We start from the raw sequence: 23,555 nt of genomic DNA, 5'->3' as shown, positions 1-23,555 counted from the left end.
GGGTCATTCTGTGATGATACTGGATACGACTGGGACTTTTTAAAGCTTTTTAGGTTGTCATTCATAGATCTTTATATATTCTTGAGCATACTGGCATCTTTAGTTCTTGTTGTAGTTAAGTGTTCGCTTAAGTGTTGGCTCGTGTGAGCCAATTCCTATTTCCCCATTTAGTTATGTTCTTACTTCCTGTTTCATAGTTTCATCTCTAGTGTGACTCCCCCCGTCTCACCTGACATATACAGGTTAATGTAACAAGTAAAAAAAATTGGCATAGTGAGTAGGATTGAGTACATTTTACTTAACTGACCCCTACGGCACCTCCTGCAGGCGGTGGAGCTACATGACAGTGGACACATGTAATCTCTTCACTCTCCTTTAAGCTCCCTCCCCCAGGACTGGCTCCAGAGTAGGGTAACACTGTCCCAGCCAGGGTAGACTAGTCCTTTGATTTGGTTTCTTTTTATTTCATGGGACTGAATCGGTCTTCATCTGGCCCCCACCCAGGACCAGGTGACCTTGGGAGACACTACCAGGGAGCAACAAAAGACCCCATGACAACGTTGCCTCTAAGACAACTGGGACAAACAAATACCACCAAAATAAGGTGGTGATTTTGGAAGGAGGCCCCGGGGCAGACCTAGGACACACTGGAAAGATTACATCTCTTGGGTGGCCTAGGAATGCCTCGGTGTTTCCCTGTATAAGCCAGAAGATGTGGCTGGGGAGAGGGAGGCCAGGGCTTCTTTGCTTAGACGGCTGCCCTGCGACCCGGCCCGAGTAACTGGAAGAAAATGGATGGACGGACAACAACCTCCCGTGGACTCAAAAGGTGATTTTTATTACAGCAAATCCATTCGAATCTCAACATCTTTCAAAGAGCAGGTTAAACATACAAAAGCTCACTTAACATGTTTTTTTTTTTTTTTTATTAAATATGTAAAAAGCAGGTCAAGTTATTCACAAATAAAATGCAAACATGCAACACGATTTTTTGTCGGGGAATGCATAATGAGTGGGACATAAAAAAAGAAAACAAAACATTTACCATTCATTAATTATTGACAGTACATGTTTACATTCTTTTTCATTTACACAATAATATATGACTAAAGCATCGTGGTGCACTGCCCAGTTCAATATTAGTAAATGCAATATTAAGAAAGGGTATACAATGTACTTACTGGAATATAGTGTAACAAATTGCTCAGTGAACTGACATCTCCCTAAGACCTGTGATTAAAAATAATAATAATAAAAAATATCCCAACAGTTCCAGCGGAGGTTTACAACTTAAAACTGCTGCTTCATAATAAGACTACTCCACAATGATGTTTCTTCCTTCCCTATGTTTACGGTTTAAATCTCTATCACTAAAACCACCTTGTGTGGTGGGAACAAACTCTAAGCCGAGCACACTGATTATCTGAAATCTTGTCATTTGTAATGACAGCTGTGACACAGTCATACAGTTGGGATTTAACTACATTTTATTATCCTCCTTCACAAGGATGCAATTCAGATCCTTGCACTATTCCTAAGGCTTAATAACAACAACAATAATAAATACGGTGAGGGTCTATGGACAGATTGTCCAATACGAAGTCAAATGTCAGTGCAACATATGGAAGGAGGTTAAATAAGAGCTACTACGAGCCCTTCCAGGGCTTTGCTTATTGCATTCTTATGATTAATATTGTTGATATGAAAAAAAAAGAAACAAAATAAAATAGCAGGGAGTCTAACACTTGCACTGACAGGTAGGGGTTACCTGTCTAAACTTCAGCATTTCATCACATCTACTGCAGGATTTGAATTCTTTGCGCCCACACAGTCCTCTGATGGTCTGAGCTTGTCCGCTGGTGGAGGTTATCGCCACAAACCCGCCACAGCAGTTCACCAAAAGTCACAAGAAACATTGAACAGTGAGCAGAGGGGTACAAAAAAAACCAAACAAAAACCTGTGATGGTGCTTCTATTCAGGAGGCTTCTTCATGTGCTCAGTCTTGGAGAGGATGAAAAATAAAAATGAGGAAAAATTCCTTTAACAGTTCTCACATAGTCAAAAAAAAAAAATTAAATTAAAAAAATAAAGAGAGAGTGGGGTGTAACTGCGGTGAAGGATGATGGCAGTCAGTATTCATCCTGCTCCTCCTGCTGATCGTCTGGCACCTCCTCGTGGGCTTGCTGGTCCACTTCCTGTCCGTCGCCCTCAGCTAGCTCCCCTCGTTCCTAAAAAAGAAAAGAGAGAGAGAGTTGAGGCAAGCGCATGTGACTGCACAGAAACACTGAATTGAATCCACATGATTTCCTCAACAAAGAATGAGCACGAGGAGCCCTGAATCCTGCTCGGATCAATCTAAAGGCCCGGACTGACCTGCTCATCGGAGGCGTACAGGATCTCCATTAGCCGATCGACAAACGGGGCGTTTTCCTCCCCCTGTTCCTGACAGAGCAGCTCCACCTCTCGCAGCTTGCTGAAGTAGTAGTCCCGCTCCTTCTCCACTCCTTCCAGTGCCAATTTTAGTGTGTTCACCTGCAAAAATAAATGTTAAAGCATTTCAAAACACACAAACTCCGAACTTTGGTTAGACTCCCAAAGTAAATAGATAAGCAGAGGAGCAACACAAAGCTGATTAAAACTGATCCGAATGATTCTTTCTAAGAAAGCGACTCAAGATAAACTGTTTAACTGATACAAGTTGTCTTCAGTTACACGTGATTCGAGCACTAGAGCAGCTCTGAATGACTGAATGCAATCATTATATCAGTAAAGGATCTACTGATCAGTTAAGCCTTTGTCTTCTATTCACCAGTTGCTGCTTAACAAATGTACATATAAAAAAAATTAAAAAAATAAAATAAATCAAATGCTGCCTGGCAGCATTTTCTGGCTTGTGGTCACTGCACAAGAGCTCCAAGCCTGCTTCTTCTTAGTTTAATCCTTGGCTTGAATCTGACATGTACTGTACCAAATTTAATGCAGCCAGCAACATTTTGGATCTCAGAGTGGAACAACTACACAATATACACACAGCATTTAGCAGCTTTGTATGCACTTTTTTTTTTTTTTAACCCAACCACATACAGTGCCTTTAAAATGCCTCAGTGCTATTTTTAATTTTTGGAAACAAGTTGAATGTCTGCTAAGATTTTAAATCTATAGTACTTTGAATCTGCAAATATGAAGTGTCAAGTGTAACATTAATCACAGCCTATTGCTATACCAGCTTTCTAAGGAACCATTAGTCTAGCCACAGAGTGAGAAGTGGATTTATATAAAAGACTGATGTAGCTCCAGGTCTGAAAAGTGAAATGTACAAGTGCCTTAAACCTGCACCCTTTGTTATTGCCAGCAGGGGGCGACTCTGGCCATGTTCCAGAAATTCGGTTTAACAAACTCAGTTTGAGTTTTGAGTGCCACAAAAGTTGATCACAGCTATTAGTTATTAACTGAGTCAATTCAATTGATTTCCATTAATAAGAGTATGTTCTCTCTCAGTCTATGTAAAGCAGAAGAAAAGCCATCATCAATGGAGCTCCAATACCAAGATTCACCATGGCAACGAGTAAATGAAGAGACGACCCTCCATTTTAATCCAGTGGACCGAGGAACACGAATCAGTGTCAGTGAGGACCATGCCAGGAAGCTAGAAAACAGCAATTTTATTCTGTCATTCGCCCACACTGATTACCAACCTGATTCAGTGTGGGCCAACCAACCAATTTTACATTGGACCACAACCACGACCAAACGGTTAAAAGCCTGGAGGGACAACATGCAGACAACTGAAGATAAAACTGTATCTTATCAAAGAGGTAAGACAGTTTACTTACCAATCTGTGATATTAGACCCAGTAATACAAATTTGGGCAATTTGGAGTGAAAAATGTGTCAAAACTCCTGCACTTAACGACTATACTTCAACATGAAATGACTCCGTCTTTCAAATTTAGTTCCATTCAAAAATATATACATAGTAAATTCAGACTCAGTTTCACATCAACTCCAACACGATGCCAACTGTGACGGGCACTTTTCCATTAGTGCAACTGATTACGACACAACAAATACTCACATTGATTAGTGGTTTTGTGTCTCTGCAGCTTCATGCAGACTGATTTACACAGTGATCACCGCAGTAATATATGGGAGAAGATTCAGTGCAGGGGAGCTGGCTGACAACCTGACAGAGACAGAGTCTTAAACCATATTTATGTTCGCCGCATTGGTCACTTCTCACACCGATGTGCGGATATTTCACAGCTACGTCCATTTCTACTCGTCACTGTGGCGCTTTTGTCTCTTTGCGATCTTCTCCAGCACTGCTGCAGAAATCTCTTTACATGAGTTCTGTACCATATGGGAATCCCTGTGCTCCTGCATCCACGTGTCACATATATGCCCATATAGACAGCCTTGCCTCAAGCTTGTCAATTTTTTAAATAGCTCAGGCTGCAATGGCAAACATCCAAAGCTACGTAAACTGAAAAGGTGCACGGCTGGCCGAAAAAAACCCAACCAACCAAACAGAAACAAAAAAACCCCAAACAAACGCCAAAGCACGGCTTGCCTTAGTGCAAGTGATGTCACTTCTGTCATCTGGTGAGAACAGTGAGCATGAACTGGCCCTTAGATAAACATAGAATAAATTCTACAGTCTATCATTCTATGATGTTAATAAATTAGGATCCAGTTATTTGAGTCACAATAACATTGAGTAACAATTTTAAAAATGCTAGGTGACTTCCTATTTAGATATTGCATTCAAAAGATTTTCAGAAAACTTGACTTCTGACCTTTACCTTGAGGGTGAGGTCACTGAGATTCAAACTCATCCAAGATTTTTAATAGGTATCATGTTCAAAATCCTACATTGCCTCATTCTCTTAGGGCTATGACAATACCCCATCAGCCCTTTACAGCTGAAAGGTTTAAAAAAACAACAACAACAACAACAACAACAAAAAACTTTAACACCCTTGCATTAGATCACATCCACACACACACCAATTTGGCATAAATTTAAGCATTAACAAAAAAATACTTGGGAACAAAGCACATCTGGACACATTTTGATACATTTACATTCCACTGCTGCTTTTTCTGTTCACTGAATCAGCCTTTGTAAGCATAATTCAAATATGGGGCGTGGGTATATATACACTCACAGAGGCCTCCACTACAGTTCAGCTGTGACCACAGATTGTGCTAGAAGGAGGCATGCAAGCCACGTGGAAAAGCTCACAATTGAGCTTTACACAGACGTACCTGCTCAGTAAGATGTGTGACTTGTGCTTCCAGTTCTTTCTCTCCTTTGGCAGGAGTTGACACGGATGCGGGGATCTTTTTGGCGGACGAGGGTCTGGATGTTGGCGTTGAAGACTTAGGAGTAGTAGAGGTTGACCTAGATGCTCCTGCAGCGAAGAAATATTTATGAATAAAGGTTCGCTTGTCACCATATCTGAGTGTAATCTTGACAAATCAGACCCGATAATCACAGGAGGTGATACATGAGCAGGAAAAGTAACAGTCTAGCCATGTGATACCATATATATTTAGTGCAAAGGTGTCAAAAATAATGTGCAGATAAAAGTAAGCATACATGCATAATTTATAACCTTCATTTTGTTTTATTCATCAGTTGAATCTTACCTGCGGTAGGAGAACTGGCTGCATGGTGAGACTTCTTTGGCAGGTTGAAGATTTGCTCACCGGGATCAGGCGGGGGGATGGCATCCTGACCCTGCCTGGCTGCAACTGGGTCGTAATCTTTGCCGTCGTAATTGGCGTCAAAGAATTTCTTAAACCACTGGATGAAATCAAGATTGTCCTGAAATCTGCCTTTGACCAGTTTCTCCACAGGAATAATCTGAACAAAAAAAAGACTCTGTTAAAACCCCCAAACAGTAAAGCGAGGTAAAAAAAAAAAAAAAAAAAAAAAAAAAAAAAAAAAAAAAAAAAGGTCAAAGATATTCAGGACACTCACCTTGTCCACGTTCATCCTTTTGAAGGATGCCTGCAGCAGTTTGAAATTGTGAATGTACTCGTGTTCTAGCTTAGCTTGAAACTTGACCTTCTTAAGACTGATGCAGCCAGGGAAGAGCAGATCCATGAACTGGCAATAAGCAGCTCCTAAAGAATTAATAATAATAAAAATAGTTAAGCACCACGAGAATAATTATATAAGGGGGGGGCTTCAAATGCCCCATTTGAAGCCATCATGGAGAGCAGAACACTGAAAAAACATATCGTGAATAACCCTGACCACCCTCTGCAGCACTTACTCTCTAACAGACTGATTGTGCTGCCACAGTTACAGGAAATCTTTTCTACTTGTGCAATAACTCTTTAAAATACACACGTCTGTCGGGGAGGGAATCATCTGTTCTCCCATGTTAACAGCTTAAATAAACTCTGCAGTCACAACACTTAAAACTGTGTACAATAAGCAACTTTATTGCACTGCACTGTTATACTGAGTCAGTTGAATGTGATTTGATATTTACTGTGTTGTTACTACGTTTAGCCAGCTTTTTTTTTTCTTTTCTTGGTTAAATTTGAGATATTTTACTTTGTTGTATTATGTTACTACTTATTATTTAATCTTTCCAGCGTGTCCTGGGTCCGTCCTGCTAGCAAGATATGTACAAAACACTTCCCCTAGGAGTCATCCTAGGTGAACCACCTCAACTTGGTCAGAGGAGTAGCAGCTGTACTCAGATTCCCTCCTGAATGACCGGTTTTGTCACAACGCATTTTATCTTATTGATCTATATACTATAAACCTATTTTGTTAAAGGCAATGTTTAATCTTAAATTTTAGCTGCTGTAACAAAAGCATTCACAAAGTTTGGAGATAAATAAAGTACATCTTATGTTATTGCACACAGTCTACGATTTATTTTTAATGCCTGCCTTTGCACATGTGAGGCTTTTCATGTCCAGATCATTGACCTCATTTCTTTAAAAAGACAAATATTAATGAGCTTTCACGTTAACTTGGCTCACATTAACTGAAGCTCAGCGATCCATTTGAAAAGAGGACACCAGCTCAACCTTAGGTAAAGCTCACATGAACCCAACCAGGGAGCTCATGAGAAACCATCTAAACCAAACCACACCCTGAGAAAAGGGGGGTGGGTGTGCATGTGTTTGTGTAGGCAGAGGGTGATTGAAATTGGATTACTTGGTCACAGCAGGAGAGCACACGGCAGGGCTGCGAGTTTATTTATAGACAACTCTCTTCCAGGGAGAGGTGAACATGTTTCCACAGGTTGCTTTAACCGCCAGCTTACACCGAAAGCTATTCAGGCGAAGACCAACCACTAAAAACACGCCCCCCCATTTCAGACAGTGACTCGGGCACAGGAGGAGGAAGGAAGAGGATGAGCTGAAGCGAGAGAGAAGAGCAGTTTTTTGTCTTTCTTTTTAAAGCTCCGTCTGTTCTCACCTGAGGAGAGCTGCTCCACTTTCGTGTAGTTTAGGCAGAGGATATCGTTAACCCAGGCAGTAATGTCATGCCTGCTCATAGTCTCCTGGGTTATTGAGGTAGAATATACGTTGACCGCCATCCCCCAACTGCAATAGAAAGGAAACAACACTGAAAAACAAAAGCTAGGCTGCTGTGATAGATGTCCTATTTCTTTCTGTCTCAAGTCAGTTTGTTGGTCTTCAAAAATGGGACAACTTTTCAAATAGGTTAAGATTTTAAGACATGGTGACAAGAAGCTGCTATTTACTGCGAAACGATGTATTAAAAAAAAAAAGTCTCCTCAGAGACTCAGCTATCTGCAGTCCCTAGGAAAGTGAAATAAGAATTAGTAATACACAAAAAAACATCAATAAACTGTTTATACTAATGCAAATTCAGTTGACTATTCAATATACAATAACACGACCCAGCTTAAATTATTTCAAAACACAAAGAGAATATCTAAATCACATTTCCTTTTCACATGAATATCAAATACATTTAAATAATGTCTCAAAACTTTAAAATCTAAAACAGGCCACAAAAAAAAGAGCTGTTGGACAGTTTAATTAGACAACCACTGGCCAAACAAATTCTAACTGCTTTGGTCATGTTTAGTCCAATCAGTTAAACTACACTGAATTTTATAATCTCTTAAATAAAATCTTCAGCCACAACAGTGAGGCTGCATCTAGACATAGCACATGAGATGATCTTTAGCATTTCTCCACATGCCCAGACTGACCCGCAAAGAAGCCCAGCAGCATAAAACATACTCTGAACCCCCCCCAATGCCACCCGACCCCCGGCTGCTACATGTCAACAGTACTAATGTCCACATTATCGTCCTCAGGTGTGACACACAGAGTCCAGAGCCCTCTCTAAGAGTCTGTCAAAGACTGTCAGGCAAACTATAACACAAAGCAGTAGAGGGGCAGATAAGATCACAGTTTGATTTTGGAAATACAAGTTTGGGCTTGGAGAATGAAATCTGGCATGAATCAATGTTATCTTGGGCAAAATGATCTCTGTATGCAAGACTATCTGCTTAACAAGTTAAGTCACATTAAAATACCCACACAGCGGTGGAACACGGGACAAAAGCACAGCAATAAATTCAAGAAATTACCCTGGGTTTGTGGGGGTAACTTTGTCTGCAAACTCAAAGCAGATTCAATTATCTCAGCATAAACATTTCTTTGCTTTACACTTTAAGAAACCGTCATATCTGAGCAGGGACTCTCCACCTTTTGGTTTTAGAACTGAAAAGGCTTCTCGGATGAGAGGTGAAATGTCTTTAAGAAGTCCAGTCCCTTTATTTCCAAGCTCCTTAAAATATCTGAGCAGTTTTGGGGTTTTTTTAACCAAATGAATGACTGAGTGAGGTGATGATCTCCTGTAGATACTTATAATACATTGCAGGATGAAAAAGGGATATTTTAATTGGACTTTTCCTGCACAGCGGAGCAGATAGAAGCTGTTGCAAAGCCTGATTAGATTTGATCTGATTGCAAAACTGTGACTTTGGAGGCCTCAGGGCACCTGCTCTACTTGCAGTATGCATTCAGGCCTGCATACTGAAGCATGCAATGTGCCAAAGATACATCAGTAAACTCAAACTTTAACCCTTAAGCTACACATTTAAAAGAAGTCAACAAAACAGTCATTTCGTCCTAATTCATTTGTTAACTCTTAGCGTGAGACACTGGAAGGAAAGTCTGCACATGAGTAGACATCCCACCTGAGAATATCTGAAATATGACAAAATGATCATTCAGAGAATTGCAACAGAGCATCATAATAATGGAAATGAGCTCTTTAAAACACAATCAGCAATATATAAACATGCAAATATGTCATTGCACATATTAATGCAGCTTTATAATCTTCCTGTGCAAGGAGCAAAGCTGTGCAATGAATAAAAAAAAACAAAAAAAAACTAAATTCAACTACAATATTGGCTTCCAACAGCAACGAAAGCAAGATAAAGCATTTATTTTCTCACTGACTGCTGTTTTTGCCTTGAGGCCTTCTCTAAAACCCACAATCTCAGTTCTCCAAAGACTGTGCGCAGGTCTACAGTCCCGAATGCAAGAAATCGAGCTGATCTCAATACTGATTCTAATTTTTACAACATTTCACAGACAGGAACAGCTGCATTAAAAGAAACACCCATCTGGTGGTTTTATAAACGCCATAATATGGTGCCAAATCATCCCCCTCAAACAGACACCAGGATATGCAGCATAATAATAACCACAACCATTCAGCGTTAAAGTTGGGTTATCAGACTACTGCAGCAGCAGCAGAGCCTCGGCTCTAGGAAGGAAACTGGGCCAGCCCCTCTCCATGTCAACAAAGCGGATGTATGCGCCGCTTAGCATGCTTTGTTAGCCTTGCAGGGATAGCCTGCCGACACCAGGGCTGGGCTTGATGCTTCAATTCAATAAGAAGAAACCGGGCTTGTGCGGCAAGTCTTAGTAGAGGGTCCCCCTCTTACAGACACCCACAGTACAACATCACCCACATATTAATGGCGACAGTGGGGGGGATTCAGTAGCTGCGGAGTGTCAAGTCACGATGGGAATATTCTAGCAGCAGCAGCAGCAGAAGGAACAGGAGGAGCTGTCTGTGTAGTCCTGTCATCTGACAAGCTGGACCCACTCCTCCAAAAAACGGGTCTGTGCCATTGCGCACCACCAAATACAATAAAACAGTTGACAGCGTTACATGCTAGTCCCAGCAGTGGCTTGGGTGCTACTGGAGAAGCAGGGGGAGGGTTTAAGCTAACTTAAGAGCGATTTACGCCACAGTGTCGGGCACAGAGGGCTAACATGACAGGGGAGTGTGATTGGTGAGTGGGGGGGAAAAAGCGGATGGGTGCAGGGAGGAAAACGCCGAAGAAGAGGAGGAGGCCGGATTGCGGGTTTTTTTTTTTTTTTGGTCTGCAGCGGTGTGATTTTCTTTTCCTGACATCAAACCAAATGCGACATTTCACTGGTTTACCTGTAGGCGCGCTCTCCTCGCACTGTATTTTTCCTGTAAGGAATGATGTTGGTTCCGTTGTCCTGGACGATGTCGTTGTTATTCTCTCCATTTGGGGAAAGGGCTTGGGTGGGACCGGGCATTTGGGTCTCTAAAATGTTGAACAGAAACTCTGTTCTCTCTCTGGCCGAGGGGGGAAGAGGAAAAAAAAGCAAGAGGAACGATGCAAAATGCTAAGAAAGTGCCGCACCTCCGGGGCTCTCTCTCCTTCTGTCTGCTTATTCCTCACAAATCTCTGCCCTAATGACGTTGCTGCTCCCTGTACCACGTGACTCGCGGGGTTGGCTGCCTGTTTTCCCTATGGTGGGCTATTTCAGTACACCAAAATTTCATTGATTACTTGAGTGCTGAAAAGTATCGCCGGGGAGGTCAGATCGATGTGTGATGCTCGTCGCTTTTTGAGGTGCGGCGAGGCCATTTATTAAAAGAAGAAAAAAACAAAAAAAACCTCAGAGGCGACAACCAATCAGCTAAAAAGAAGAGATGGGATTAAAGGGAAGACGCAGCACACCCACTTCACCTTGATTTAGATCATCAGATAGCTGAGTGGTATTAAAGCAGATGTACGCAAACGATACCCAGTGGTGGTGATGAAATCATGTCCATTCATGGTGTGTGATAAAATGCTGTTTTGATTACTAACCACATGATTGAATCAATTAAATTATGTCCATGAAAATCAGAGGTTGTTTTGTTGGCTGAAAATGGGCCCGTGGAGAAGGAGGACTGTGCGCATACAGTTAAAGCAAAGAGTCTGTTACCTTACTAACAGAAGTGTATGCATTTCCTGTCAGTTTTTGACCATTTTTTGAGTTGATTAAACCCCAATAAACATTCCTGGGGATTTTACTTTATTGGAACACCAAAACCTCTTGAATTTCAATCAGAAGTTTACACACGCTCATCATGGGCATGAATATCAGGTTAACTTTTAATGATTTCTTTGAGTTGTTCTTTTTCCAGGGTGGAAATATTGTACAGCATACATTTTTTTTTTAAATATGGTAGTGGTAGCATTATGTTCTGGGGCATCATCTCTAGAGGTACTGGTATATTGCACAAAGTGGACAGAATAATGAAGGAAGACTACCTCCAAATTGTACAACTTCACCTGAAATAGACTCGAATAGACTTCCAAAACCCAAACCTCCCATTGAAAATTTATGGACTACGCTTAAAGTTGGGTCTGTGCCATGAAACCAACAACTCTACCAATTCTGGCAAGAAGTGTTCAAATATCCAGCCAGAGTTATGTCAGAAGTTTGTTGATGACTACCAAAAGCATCTGGTTGAAGAGCAACTTGCTAAGAGACATATAACCAAATTTTAGTGGGGGGTGTATGAATATTTTTGAGGGTGTGCGGATTAGAGTGAATCCAAAATAAGTTCAAACCTGTTCACAAAATTTAGTTTTTTAAAAGTCATTAAAGATTTATGGTTTACAACAATTCCACCCTGGAAAAAGAACAGCTCAAATGAATCTTTAAAAGCTACAAATTAGCATAACCCTCATGACCATGATGCGTGTATGCAAACTATCGATCTAATCAACATCAATTACTCAGCATCATCACCAGTACATTTTATTTTACTTTTTAAATGATCCGAGGAATCTATTTTTTAATCACAAAATGTCCAATCAGTAAAAAAACAAAAACAAACAACAACCCCCCCCCCCGATATTTGGGATGTACCAATTGTGAAGCTAATGTGAAAATCAAAATGATGCTATTGACGATAGTCATTTCCCCTTTGTTCCAGAGAAAGAAAGCAATCCATCCATGTTCTAAACCGCTAACCGAATTTGGGGTCACAGGGGGGTTGGAGTCTACCCTAGTGGTCATACAGTGAAAGCCAGGGTACACATACATACACAGACAGGCAATTGTTCATCGTTGTATCTACAGCTACGGACATTTTAAAATCATTAGCTCCCCTAAACTAATTAGCCTAACATGCATGTGTTTGGAAGCACTGGGGAAACTCCAGAGAGACCCCAACCAGTGGGTTTGAACCAGGAACTTTGCTCTGAGGCCTTATTAAAAAAGTAAAAAGGTAGTTTTATACTTTTCTAGCTCTTTAGTACATTTTTTTAATCATTGACCCATCAAAAAGTGATGTGACACAAAATATAAACCGACCGCCTCGATCATTGATATGCTGATACAAACCACTAGGACAAATACTGGCCTTCATATATCAGTGCATCATAACCATTACCCAAAATGCAAGTGGTGTCTTTAAATCTAAGACAAACAGCAGTATATTCTAATGTCTACTTGGAAACAGCATTCCTTTTGCCATTTTAGCTTTTGCTAGCTTTTACTAGCTTTGCATCAACATATCAGTCGATATTATTGACTACTAAAATGAAATAAGATGACATTTGGCATTGGCAGCTGTATCACAGCATTTTTAAGCTGTCTAAGTAGTTAAAGACAGTGTAATAAAAAGGATATAAAGCCTTTAAAACTGTTATTTCGCATTATTTTTGATTTGATTTCCCTGACACAAAAGGGGAAATGAGTAACAAACAAGACTATACATACAAATCTGATAAATCAGCATCAACCATAATTTGAGGATAGGTCCATCCCTAATTTCAACATTGACAGATTAATTTTCTGTTCAACAGCAAACCAATTAATCAGTTTATAATTCAGCTGTAACATACGTTAAAATGTATAAAAATGTGTGTAATAGATGTAATTATAAACCACATGAACATCATAAATCAGTATGCACGGGTCTGTGGTTTAAACACAACAACAGTCCTGTGGTTGCTAAGCTCTCTTCTGTTTGTGTTACCAATGTGTTGGTGTTAAACTGCTTTGTTTTGTGTTGCTTTTATCACTGCTGGGCAACCACAGTGAAATGGGACACAGAAATAAGGTCTAAAAAGTAAGCTCTATATAATTTAAACGCAAGTGTGAGGCACTCGCTATTGGTATTAGTGTGGTTTTAGTTGTTGTACAGCGCTTTGTGACTTTTATGTCTGTAAAAAGCATTAAATAAATAAATGTAACTAATACAAATACAAATATCTCATTTGTATTTATTTTAAAAATGAATTTCTTTTTCACACTATAAGAATAATGATTTGTGCAAATAGCTCAATAATAATCTGATAATATCAAAATAGCAGAGTCAGTCCAGCCTTTTATGGTTAGTAATCAAGAATGCAATAGTACACATCATGGTACTTAACAGGGATGATGAAAAGGCTACCTGCTGAAAACAGCTAAGCAAAGATGCAGGAATTTTATGCACAAACTATGTTCAAAGGACAAAGATGAAGCATTTCTGCTATTCTGTTTTACTGCCTTGATTTCTTTCCTACTGTTTCTTATATTTTCTCTGCCACTCCTTTATTTAGAGGATCTAATTGCTATTTGAGTCTGAGGACAGGCCTTTACAGTTTACATATAAACTTAAACGATGATGGTGCAAGAAATACAGGTACAGATTTTGAGGTCTATCCTACGATCTATTCACCACCATCATCAGTCCAAAGGTAAACTCACACCTGAGGTGACTGGACTTTTTCATGTCAGCATGTTTTTGGCCTGGAATGCAAGGGAGCAACTTCCGTTAAACATTAGCAGGGCTTATTTAGTGGAATTTGATCCTCAAGTCAACACTCACTCTGCTACAGGGGCCAACAATTTTCTGTCAAAATCAACAATACTGCTTCTAATGTCAAATATCGTCTTGATGCATTCTCAATCATCCAGGAAAGTAAATCTCCAAAAGTTGAATCTGTTCATCTGGACGTAGCGTTTTGTGGGAGAAACGTTTCGTCACTCATCCAAGTGACTTCTTCAGTCTCAGCTGACTGCAGGTTTCCCCAAACCTTATAAACAGTACATTTGCATAATGACTGAAACCAGCCCACTGAAGGAACAATGGGCTGTGAGGTCAGTTCCTTAATCAAAGTGTTCTTTGATCAGTGGGTTTTGGTCACTGATTGTTGATCAATGGTCATGGGAATTTGCATAATTATGATTAAGGAACTGACCTCACAGCCCATTGTTCCCTCAGTGGGCTGGTTTCAGTCATTATGCAAATGTACTGTTTATAAGGTTTGGGGAAACCTGCAGTCAGCTGAGACTGAAGAAGTCACTTGGATGAGTGACGAAACGTTTCTCCCACAAAACGCTACGTCCAGATGAACAGATTCAACTTTTGGAGACTAATGTCAAATACTCACAATTCACAGTCAACAGTCTTTGTGCTCAGCTGAAACTCTTAAATAGAACTCTGGTGCCACCATCAGGCCAAAGTTGAGGTCACAGTTATAAATCTATGAATTTTCACACTAATTGTGTAGATGAATGTTTTAAAAATGGAAAACGATATATATAGTCCAGTTTTATTCACTTCTTGTCTTTCGATGATACAATTTTCAGTATAAATATAAGGACTTTCTTTTTTAATTGCCCAATATGTACACTCACAGGCCACTACATTAGGTACACCTACTACTCTTTAACATAAATTTCTAATCAGATCATTACACAGCAGCAGCTCGATGCATTTAGGCATGCAGACGGGGTCAAGGCAACCTGCTGAAGTTCAAAAAGTTGAGAATGGGAAGGAAAGGCAATTTAATCAACTTTGAATTTAATATGGCTGCTGGTACCAGACAGGCAGGTCAGAGTATTTCAGAAACTGCTGATCTACTGGGATCCCACATAACCGTCTCTAGAGTTTATAGACTAAATAAATGGTCAGAAAAAGAAAAGCTCATTGTCTGAAAATGCCTCGTTGATGCCAGAGGTCACAGGAGAATGGTCAGACTCAAAAAGGCAAACTGAGGTTACAATTCAGTCACCAAAATGGGACAACAGAAGATTGGAAAAATGTTGCCTGGTCTGATGAGTTTCAATTTCTGTTGTTACATTTGGATGGTAGGGTCAGAGTTTGGTGTAAAAAAAACAAAACCATAGAGCCATCCTGCATTGCATCAGTGGTTCAACCCGTTTTTGGGATACTGTCGTGGCACACTTTGGGCTCCTGAGTACCAACTGAGCATTGTTTAAATGTCACAGCCTGCCTCAGTACTGCTGCTGACCCCGTCCATCCCTTTATGACCACAGTGTACCAATCTTCTGATGGCTGCTTCCAACAGGATAACATACCATGTCACAAAGCTCAAACTCAATTAAGAGAGTTTTGGAAGCAAAAGGAGATCCAGTTCTGTACTAGCATGGTGCAAGTGGCCAGTGAATATACAGAGCTTTATTAACTTAGTTATAAAATCATACAGGACAATGGATTTTAACATTTTTTGTATCCAAGAGATACCAAAGGGCAAGCCAAAGTTCAAAAAGAACACTTGTGCACACATGTGCAGAAAGTAGTCATCTGTTCTCTATCATCTGAAATGTCGTCAGTTCTTCTTTTCGTTATATTGTCAGTTGAAAGCACTTTTGAATATAACACCTATCTTTCTTGCTCCACTAGCAAACAACTTTCATACAATCAAAAAAACCCAAAACAAACAAAAAAGAAAACAAATCAGTTTTCAGTTTGTGGTTCACATCCTTTTTTCTTTTATGTCATCTGCTGAAGGCTGTGGACATTAACTTTTCCAGTTTGTATTTTACAGACATACACAGCCAATACAGTTGTTTATATGTAAAAAAAAAAAAAAAAAATTCCATCTCTGTTGGAGAAGCAGCTGAGGCATTGAAGACTGTACAACCCAGGGGGTGCAGTCAGTTTGTTAGCTTGGAAAGCACCCGCTAACTCTTCCCAAACAAATGACAGAAATGTCACTTGCTGAAGGATGTGTACATTTCTGGTCCAGAACACAGGACAGGACAGGTAGGTCTTACAGCAGTTTCTCCTGACAGTTTTATTGCTTTAGGTGTATGTTGTTTTCTCCTTCTGTGATCAGTTTTAGCCCCTTACAAATGTCCACATCAGTATAAATCAGGGCCTTAGGTTAGGCCCTGATTTAAAATTAGGTTGTGTACTAATGGGGTGAATTTAAATTCCATGCATTACTTTTTGTACACTTACAACAGTAATAATATGGCTTCAACATTTGGAAACCGATACAAAAGAGCTTTAATCTGAAGCTGCAGATTCCTATATTATTTAACTGTGAAGTTGCTCCCATAATTTACACTATGAGTCTTATTTTTTTCCATTTGAATCACTCACATGGAGGTAACAGAAATAAATCAAGGCAGTGAACAGTATGCATAATATTAATCTCTAATTTAACTTAGAAAGCTTGTGTGGTCACCCTGAAAGACATTCCCTGTTCTTCTTCTGTAAGGGTGTCAAACATCCAGCACAGGGCACACATTCGTGAAATAAATGTAAAGAAGTCATCAATACTTTCAATTAGTCATTGAAGAGTACAAAAAAGTTCATGACTATGTCATGGCAGTAAACTAAGTGTGGAAAGCTGAGGTTGCTCTTATTTTTCATACTGACTGAAGCTGCACTTCATTATTTGTTAATTTACTGAATTTTTTTAAAAAATCAGATATTAGGAACTAAGCCCACAATGCTAGTAGTTGGTTTTACTGGGCCCAGCCCATTTGAGAGCAAACTGAAATGCAAGCAGCCGCAAAACTGAAATGAATTTGACACCCCTGCTCTGCTGGGTCAAAAGTAGTCTTTGTGTAGTAGTCTACACAAATTCCTGCAGAGCTGAACACAAGGCATAACCAAGACTAATCTCATTGATGACTGAATTGCAGATACTTCCACTGACAGCCACAGGCATGCAGTGCTACTTTTCCACTATGGTAATGCTAGAAGCCCTTTCAGACTGACAAGTGACAGCCATACCGTAGCACACTGGGCACAACACAAGCACAGAGGCCTGCTTTGTGTCTGGCAGCAGCACACAGTGAAAGCATGTCATGGTCAAACTTCAGGGAAGGCATGAAAACAGGAAATTCTGCGCTCATCCCTGTGGCCAGAAACTGTATCCCCACCATACTGTGTCACTGCAAGGTGGGTGGGTTAATGTTAACTCTAGGCTGTCACAGGAATAAATTTATCACTTCCCAATCTGAAGGGCCTGAAGAGGTGGAGCATGCATAGCTTTTTCTAAATATATGGTCAGGCTGCAAAGGCCTAAGAGTGAAATATAAACACACACATCCTCTGGGTCTATTACTGCTTACAGTACTTCAACTGCAGAGGGATGCTCCTCCATGCTGCACTTGACAAAAAGAAATTGAAATAAAGAACAGAAATTCTTTTAAAGAGTGAAACAGCAGAACAAAAATGTCTGAGTGCCATTTGAGCAACATTTTGAAATGTACAGTATCATCGCAATCTGAGGCAGGCAGTTGATGCTTACCGCTACATTAAAAAAACAAAAACAACAACACACTTATAGTTATTGACTGAAATAAAGCGTAGAGTAGATCCATTAACATGAACGCCTAAAACACTGTATGGTAGGTTATAAAAATAAAAAAGGAGCAGGAACGGGGAAGAGTAAAGTCCACATTTTCTCTAATTCACACAGGATCAAAAGTATATATACAGCCTCACAAATATTCACCCACTCAAATCTTTTTGCAAGTGGTACTGGAGGCTCTACAAACCAACCAATTTATTTCTACTAATTCTACCAAGACGATTGGTCAAATATCCACCTAGAAATATGCCAGAAGGTTGTTGATGGTTACCAAAAGCATCTGGTTTAGATGTAACTTGCTAAGAGACATTTAAACAAATCATTAGTGTGGGTGTACATATATATGTTTGAGGCTGTGTGGATTAGAGTAAATCTAAAATAAATTCAAACTTGTGCACCTATTTTTTTTTTTAAGTCATTAGGATGTATGGTGTACAATAATTCGACCTTGGAAAAAGAACAGTTCAAAGAAATCATTAAAAGCGACAAATTGCCATTATATTTATGCCCATGATGAGTGTATGTAAACTTCTGACCAAAACTGTGGATAAGTAACAGCGACATTGCTTGATTAAGTCATGGCAAAGGGACGGTAGAAATAAAAGGTTTGTGAGCTTTGCTAGATTTTTTTTGGCTTAATTTTAAAAGACCCAATCATGGGGTGAACATAGTTATCCCTTTACAAAAAGCATCAGCATGTTTGGACTAAAATATCCAATGCTGGAGTTTTCCAATTAAAAGTGTGTCAGAAGCTTTTTTTCAAAAGTGTCTCTTTAAGCTGTGTGGATGCAAGACAGATTAGGAAAATTACATGTTTTAAAAACTAAAGCATAGTTTTTAGTATCGATGTACCCTAACACTAAAACGAAAGGATATACATCAATCAAATTACATGTCATGTAACATAATCTTGAGAAACAGCAATCTTATATAATCCCTTGATATAGTTTTAAATGGGGTAAGACAAGGAATACTGAGAGTGGAAATATGGTTACCATTTAACATTCATTGTAATTGTAATTTTATGAGTACAACTATAAGTTAACTCATAAATTTTACTAAACTAATAATATGTTAGTTGAGTCAGACTTGAGTAAGACTGAGTAAAAATGCATTTAGGCTGCAAATTCCTTATCTTTATTCAGTTCATTTATATGACAAGAAATTAACGAGAAATCCAAAAGGGTATAGGTTTACGGTAACACTTTTGGAACACCTAAAATCAGCAAAAAAGGAACATTTTAAAAAGAATCAGAACTAAATAAGAAAAAGAAATAAATCGCTCATGTCAAATCCAGCTACAGATGAACTCTCAGTAGTTAAAGCATATTCACACTAAACTGGATAATCATCATAATACATCGTCATTTGTATTTGTTATCCCTCATTACAGCTTCTGGATATTAAGCTGTAATTGTGGATTGCATGCTTTGTACATCATTTAAAATATGTTATAGTCTACTAAATCTTTGAATTTCTGTGTATTTAATTGAATAAATAATGGATTTACCGATGAGTGATATAGTTTGTTACCATCCATATGGCCTTTTTTTAGTAGTAAAAAGACTATTCGCCTTGTGTTTCCCCACATTCCTACTCAGTATGTCATATTTAGAGCAATAAGTGAAAAATACGTTATGTTTTTGGGGGTTTTTTTAAACATAAGAAGTCTTTAAGTGTATGGGAGCAGTATTCCAGTTGAGAGCTGTTTTTTCTGTGAATCCTGCTTGCTGAGGGTTTTCTAAGGGTGGGGTAGCATCTCAGCCCACATCTGGAAGATGATGCTCTTACAGTAAGTGTTGTTATACGTTAGCCTGCAATGAGTCAACACTGGGCTGTGAAGCATCAGGCAGAGCTGTGCTTGCCCTTTCCCCATTAAGAGCTAACCAACCTTTAGTAGAGGATCCCAAATGCACCTCTGTTAATACGAACTGCAGGTTGTAGAGGTTAGAGGTTATGATCTCCAGAAAAACGGGTTAGGATGATATTAAGGGAGAAAAACCCTGTTAGACTGCGAGCAGTCTTTTCCTTAAACCTGAGAGACTGTTAACCCACTACTTTAGAAAGAAAGTTTTCATTTGGCATTTAGAAAGGGCATTATCTGCACCCAAGACAAAAGGCGACACTCGTCTACGGTGACCCCTTCTTCCTTTCGTCTGCCCTTCTTTTAGCTGTGGTTGCTGATGAGGGAAAACACCAAACAGTGCTCCTCTTTTCCGAGATTTTTTTAAGCGCCTCCACCGCCACCGAGCAGCTAGCTGCTGCACTAAGTCTCATAAATGAAGCTAACTCAACTTTGTATTAGAAACGACAGACTGCCTGGAAAAGCAAGCTAATGCTATTAAACAGACTTTTACGAAGGTAGACGTGACTTATAAATACAGTATTACATCTTCTCCGGCTAACCGTCAAGTTACAGTTGGCTAATATTTCCTCCTGCCATTACTTTGACAGTGCTGTGACAGCCGACGTATGTCCTGACCCCGGGCAACATCACGGTACAAAACAGCGACCGCCGCTTAAATGCCGCTTAAATACGTTCATATTTCTGCATTGATTTTCGCCGTTGCACGTTTCAATTCAAATTCCACAGTGAAAATTTTCAGTAAAAGCAAATCTCACTCACCAGTGAACTCCGATCCGCAGGTTACAAGGTGTTAAAAAAAAGGCTGTTTTCCGGCTGAGTCACCCCACCCTCAAACGCCCATTCTCGTAAGACGGTGAACTGCGAGCGGAGAGCTGAATGGACAGAGTCTCATCGCTCTTTCAGCTGATTGGTGCGTCGCCGACCTCTGTCATGATATTGACCAATCGCGTTGTGATGCGTTGATCGTTCAGAACAATCAGACAGCTTTCTGTCCTGTCGCCTCGTGTCACTTCACTTTTACTCCAGGAAAATGCAAAGCGTCCATCTGAAGATGCACTCAGCTGAACACCATCGTTTATAAAATAAATATGTAAAATATGTCAAATAATACGAATGAACACCCACACAGGATAAATACTGGCTGACAGATGTATTTATCTGTATACATTACCACACCTAATGCACGCTATGTACATACGTCTCGGTGTTTTTGTTGTTGTTGTTTTACTGTGTATAATGACAATTTGTATATGACATAGTGTTTTGGCGTCTATGTACACTATTCTTGTTATTTATTTTTCGATTTTTATTTTTCTAATATAACTCTAATTTATTTTTCTTCCTGACCCTTGTAATAAATTAATGTCCCCAGTGTGGGATTAATAACGTCTATGTCTATGTCTAAATCTTGAAAAACTTGTGTATATAGTCAGGCATACTGAATGATACAATGATGGGGGGGGGGGTTCTTTCCTCTTCTTTTTTTTTTTTTTTGCAATACAAAAAATGGCGTTGCTGCTGTTATGAGACAGTGGATGCATTTGGTTGATTAACTAATTTCCAAATAATAACTACAGGGGTTCAATCAAGCAAAATTTCCATATATTGTCTGTTTTCAGCATCTGAAATGTGAAGACTGGCTGAATTATTTAAACTGAGTATCTGCATATTCTGAGCTGTTGTTCAAAATTAAAATGATATTATTGAAAAAGGTTGCAAGTTAGACATTTGAAGCCATTTTTGTATTTATGCCCATTATTTTTAAATTCCATATATGGAATGATTAATAAATATAATCATTTTGTGACAATATAATCTTGTAATCATATTGTCATAATGAAAATAATGTTATATGAATACTGAATCATATTATTGCCTCTTATCTAGTATTCATATATATAATTCATAGATTAGGTTAAATATACAGTTAGATTTTTTTCTCTTGTACACACTAGTGTATTAAAAGACCCAGAATGTGATTAAAGTGCAGACTTTCAGCTTTAATTTGAGGTACTTAAACATTTTGCAGGCAACTGACTAGCAAGCAGTTTCATGACCAGGTGGGGCCTTATGTATATCTGTGTGAAGAATTCAAATAAACCTTTCACACAGTTGGCAAAAACTGTAGCAATGGCTAAATGTGATACATGTCTAAAAAAAAAGGAATGCACTGACTGACTGTCAGTAACACCAAAATGTCCCAAAAAACACAAAGACAACCAAAAGGGATGATGGCAGAATTATTTCCATGAAAAACAGCTTCACGACACCTAAGCAAGACAAGAACACACTCGGTGGAGGCAGGTGTATTGTGCATGACCACAATGAATGGATGCACTCAAGTATGGAAATACAAATGATTTACAGCAATGTGCAAACCACTGGTTACACTCAAGAACTTATCATAGAAGATCTAAAAGAGCCTAAAGCTGAAAAACAGTTCATTATCTTGAGCATACCACATCATCTATCAAATATGGTGGAGGCAGTGTTATGGTATGGGCATGTATAGCTGCCAGTGGAACAGGGTCACCAGCATTTACTGATGATAGAAGTAGTAGGATGAATTGTAAGGTTAACAGGGCTGTACTTCCTGGTCTGATTCAATCAAATGCTGCAAAACCAATTACACTGAGCTTAACAGCACAGATGGATAATGGCCCAAAGCATACTATAAAAGCAACCCAAGAGTAAAAGTAAATAAAAGGCATAGTCTTCAATGGACAAGTCAGTCACCTGAGCTCCACCCAGCAGAGCACGCTTTTCACTTACTGAATGCAGTAAAGCAAATGAGCAGCAACTGAAGGCGGCTGCAGTCAAGGCCTAGCAGAGCATCTCACAGCATTTGGTGATGTCCATGGGTTCTAATCTTCAGGCAGTCACTGACTGCAAAGGATTTGCATCCAGGTGTTAAAAACAATCCTTATATTTAAAATTGTTATTTTGTCCCATTACTTCTGAAAATGTATGACTCTGTATAAAAATATCTGTAATTCCTTAACAGTTCATGCGAAACTTTTGCACTTCAGTGTCTTCCTCCACTCACCCCCAACCGGTTGGCAAACCCGGATGGCCAACCCTTCCCAAGACTGGTTCTGCCAGAGGCTTCTTCCTGTTAAATGGGACATTTTCCTTCCCGCTGTTGCCAAGTGCTTGCTCATGGGAGGTTGTCTGATTGTTGGAGTTTTCTCTGTATAAAACACCTTTCGGCGACTGCTGTTGTCAGGTTATTCTATAAATAAAATCTTCATTGATTGAATTAAAATCCACTGTGGTGGTGTCCAGAAGCAAAAATACAAAAAATAAAAATCATTGTCCAAAAACGTATGGACCCTAATGCATCTTTAGTTTTTCACCAGAGGCACAAAAAGTGAATGTTTCTTATTCACTGTTGAAGCTGCACTTCCCTCTTTTACCACCAGGGTGCAGTGATGCACTTTTGAGAATGGACAAAAGTGCCTAGGACTATATTCTTTGTTGTATTGTTAGTTTTTGTTACCCATTTTACCTGAGTACACACAACATGGAGCAGATGAAGGCAGAATATATTCTTTATATTGTGCTGTCATAAAGTGGTTAGTAGTTTGTAAAGAGTTGGAGATGAATGTTCAGTGTGTATCTATTTAAGCTGTCTTCAAACGATGAAATGATTGGCCCTCGTTTGTGTTAAAAAAAAAAAACAACCCCAAACAAACCTCAAACCCATATTACAATAATAAAGCCTAAAAATCAGTTAATTCATATGCTTTTGATGGCGCCTGAGCCAAGAGCAAAAATC

General features: G+C 39.3%; 1 protein-coding gene across 2 annotated transcripts; it reads right to left on the bottom strand.

Annotated features, from left to right (window-relative positions):
- Positions 1-812: 812 nt before the first annotated feature.
- On the bottom strand, positions 813-20,684 carry mapre2 (microtubule-associated protein, RP/EB family, member 2). 2 transcript variants are annotated; one of them, XM_005476409.3, is made up of 7 exons: positions 20,537-20,684; positions 7,452-7,579; positions 5,988-6,133; positions 5,654-5,870; positions 5,270-5,415; positions 2,375-2,533; positions 813-2,229 (listed from the first exon to the last, which is right to left on the bottom strand). In XM_005476409.3, exons 2-7 carry the CDS (start codon positions 7,570-7,572, stop codon positions 2,131-2,133), a joined length of 888 nt encoding a protein of 295 aa, XP_005476466.1. In that variant the 5' UTR covers positions 7,573-7,579; positions 20,537-20,684; the 3' UTR covers positions 813-2,130. The 2 variants fall into 2 exon arrangements, with proteins under 2 accessions (XP_005476466.1, XP_003437917.1); XM_003437869.4 differs by lacking the exon at positions 20,537-20,684 and adding an exon at positions 10,479-11,156.
- Positions 20,685-23,555: the final 2,871 nt, after the last annotated feature.

Source organism: Oreochromis niloticus, linkage group LG18 (genome assembly GCF_001858045.2).
Source record: "Oreochromis niloticus isolate F11D_XX linkage group LG18, O_niloticus_UMD_NMBU, whole genome shotgun sequence".
Lineage (NCBI taxonomy): Eukaryota > Metazoa > Chordata > Actinopteri > Cichliformes > Cichlidae > Oreochromis > Oreochromis niloticus.
Note: the sequence above shows the minus strand (reverse complement) of the source record. Positions and strands in the feature narration are given on the sequence as shown.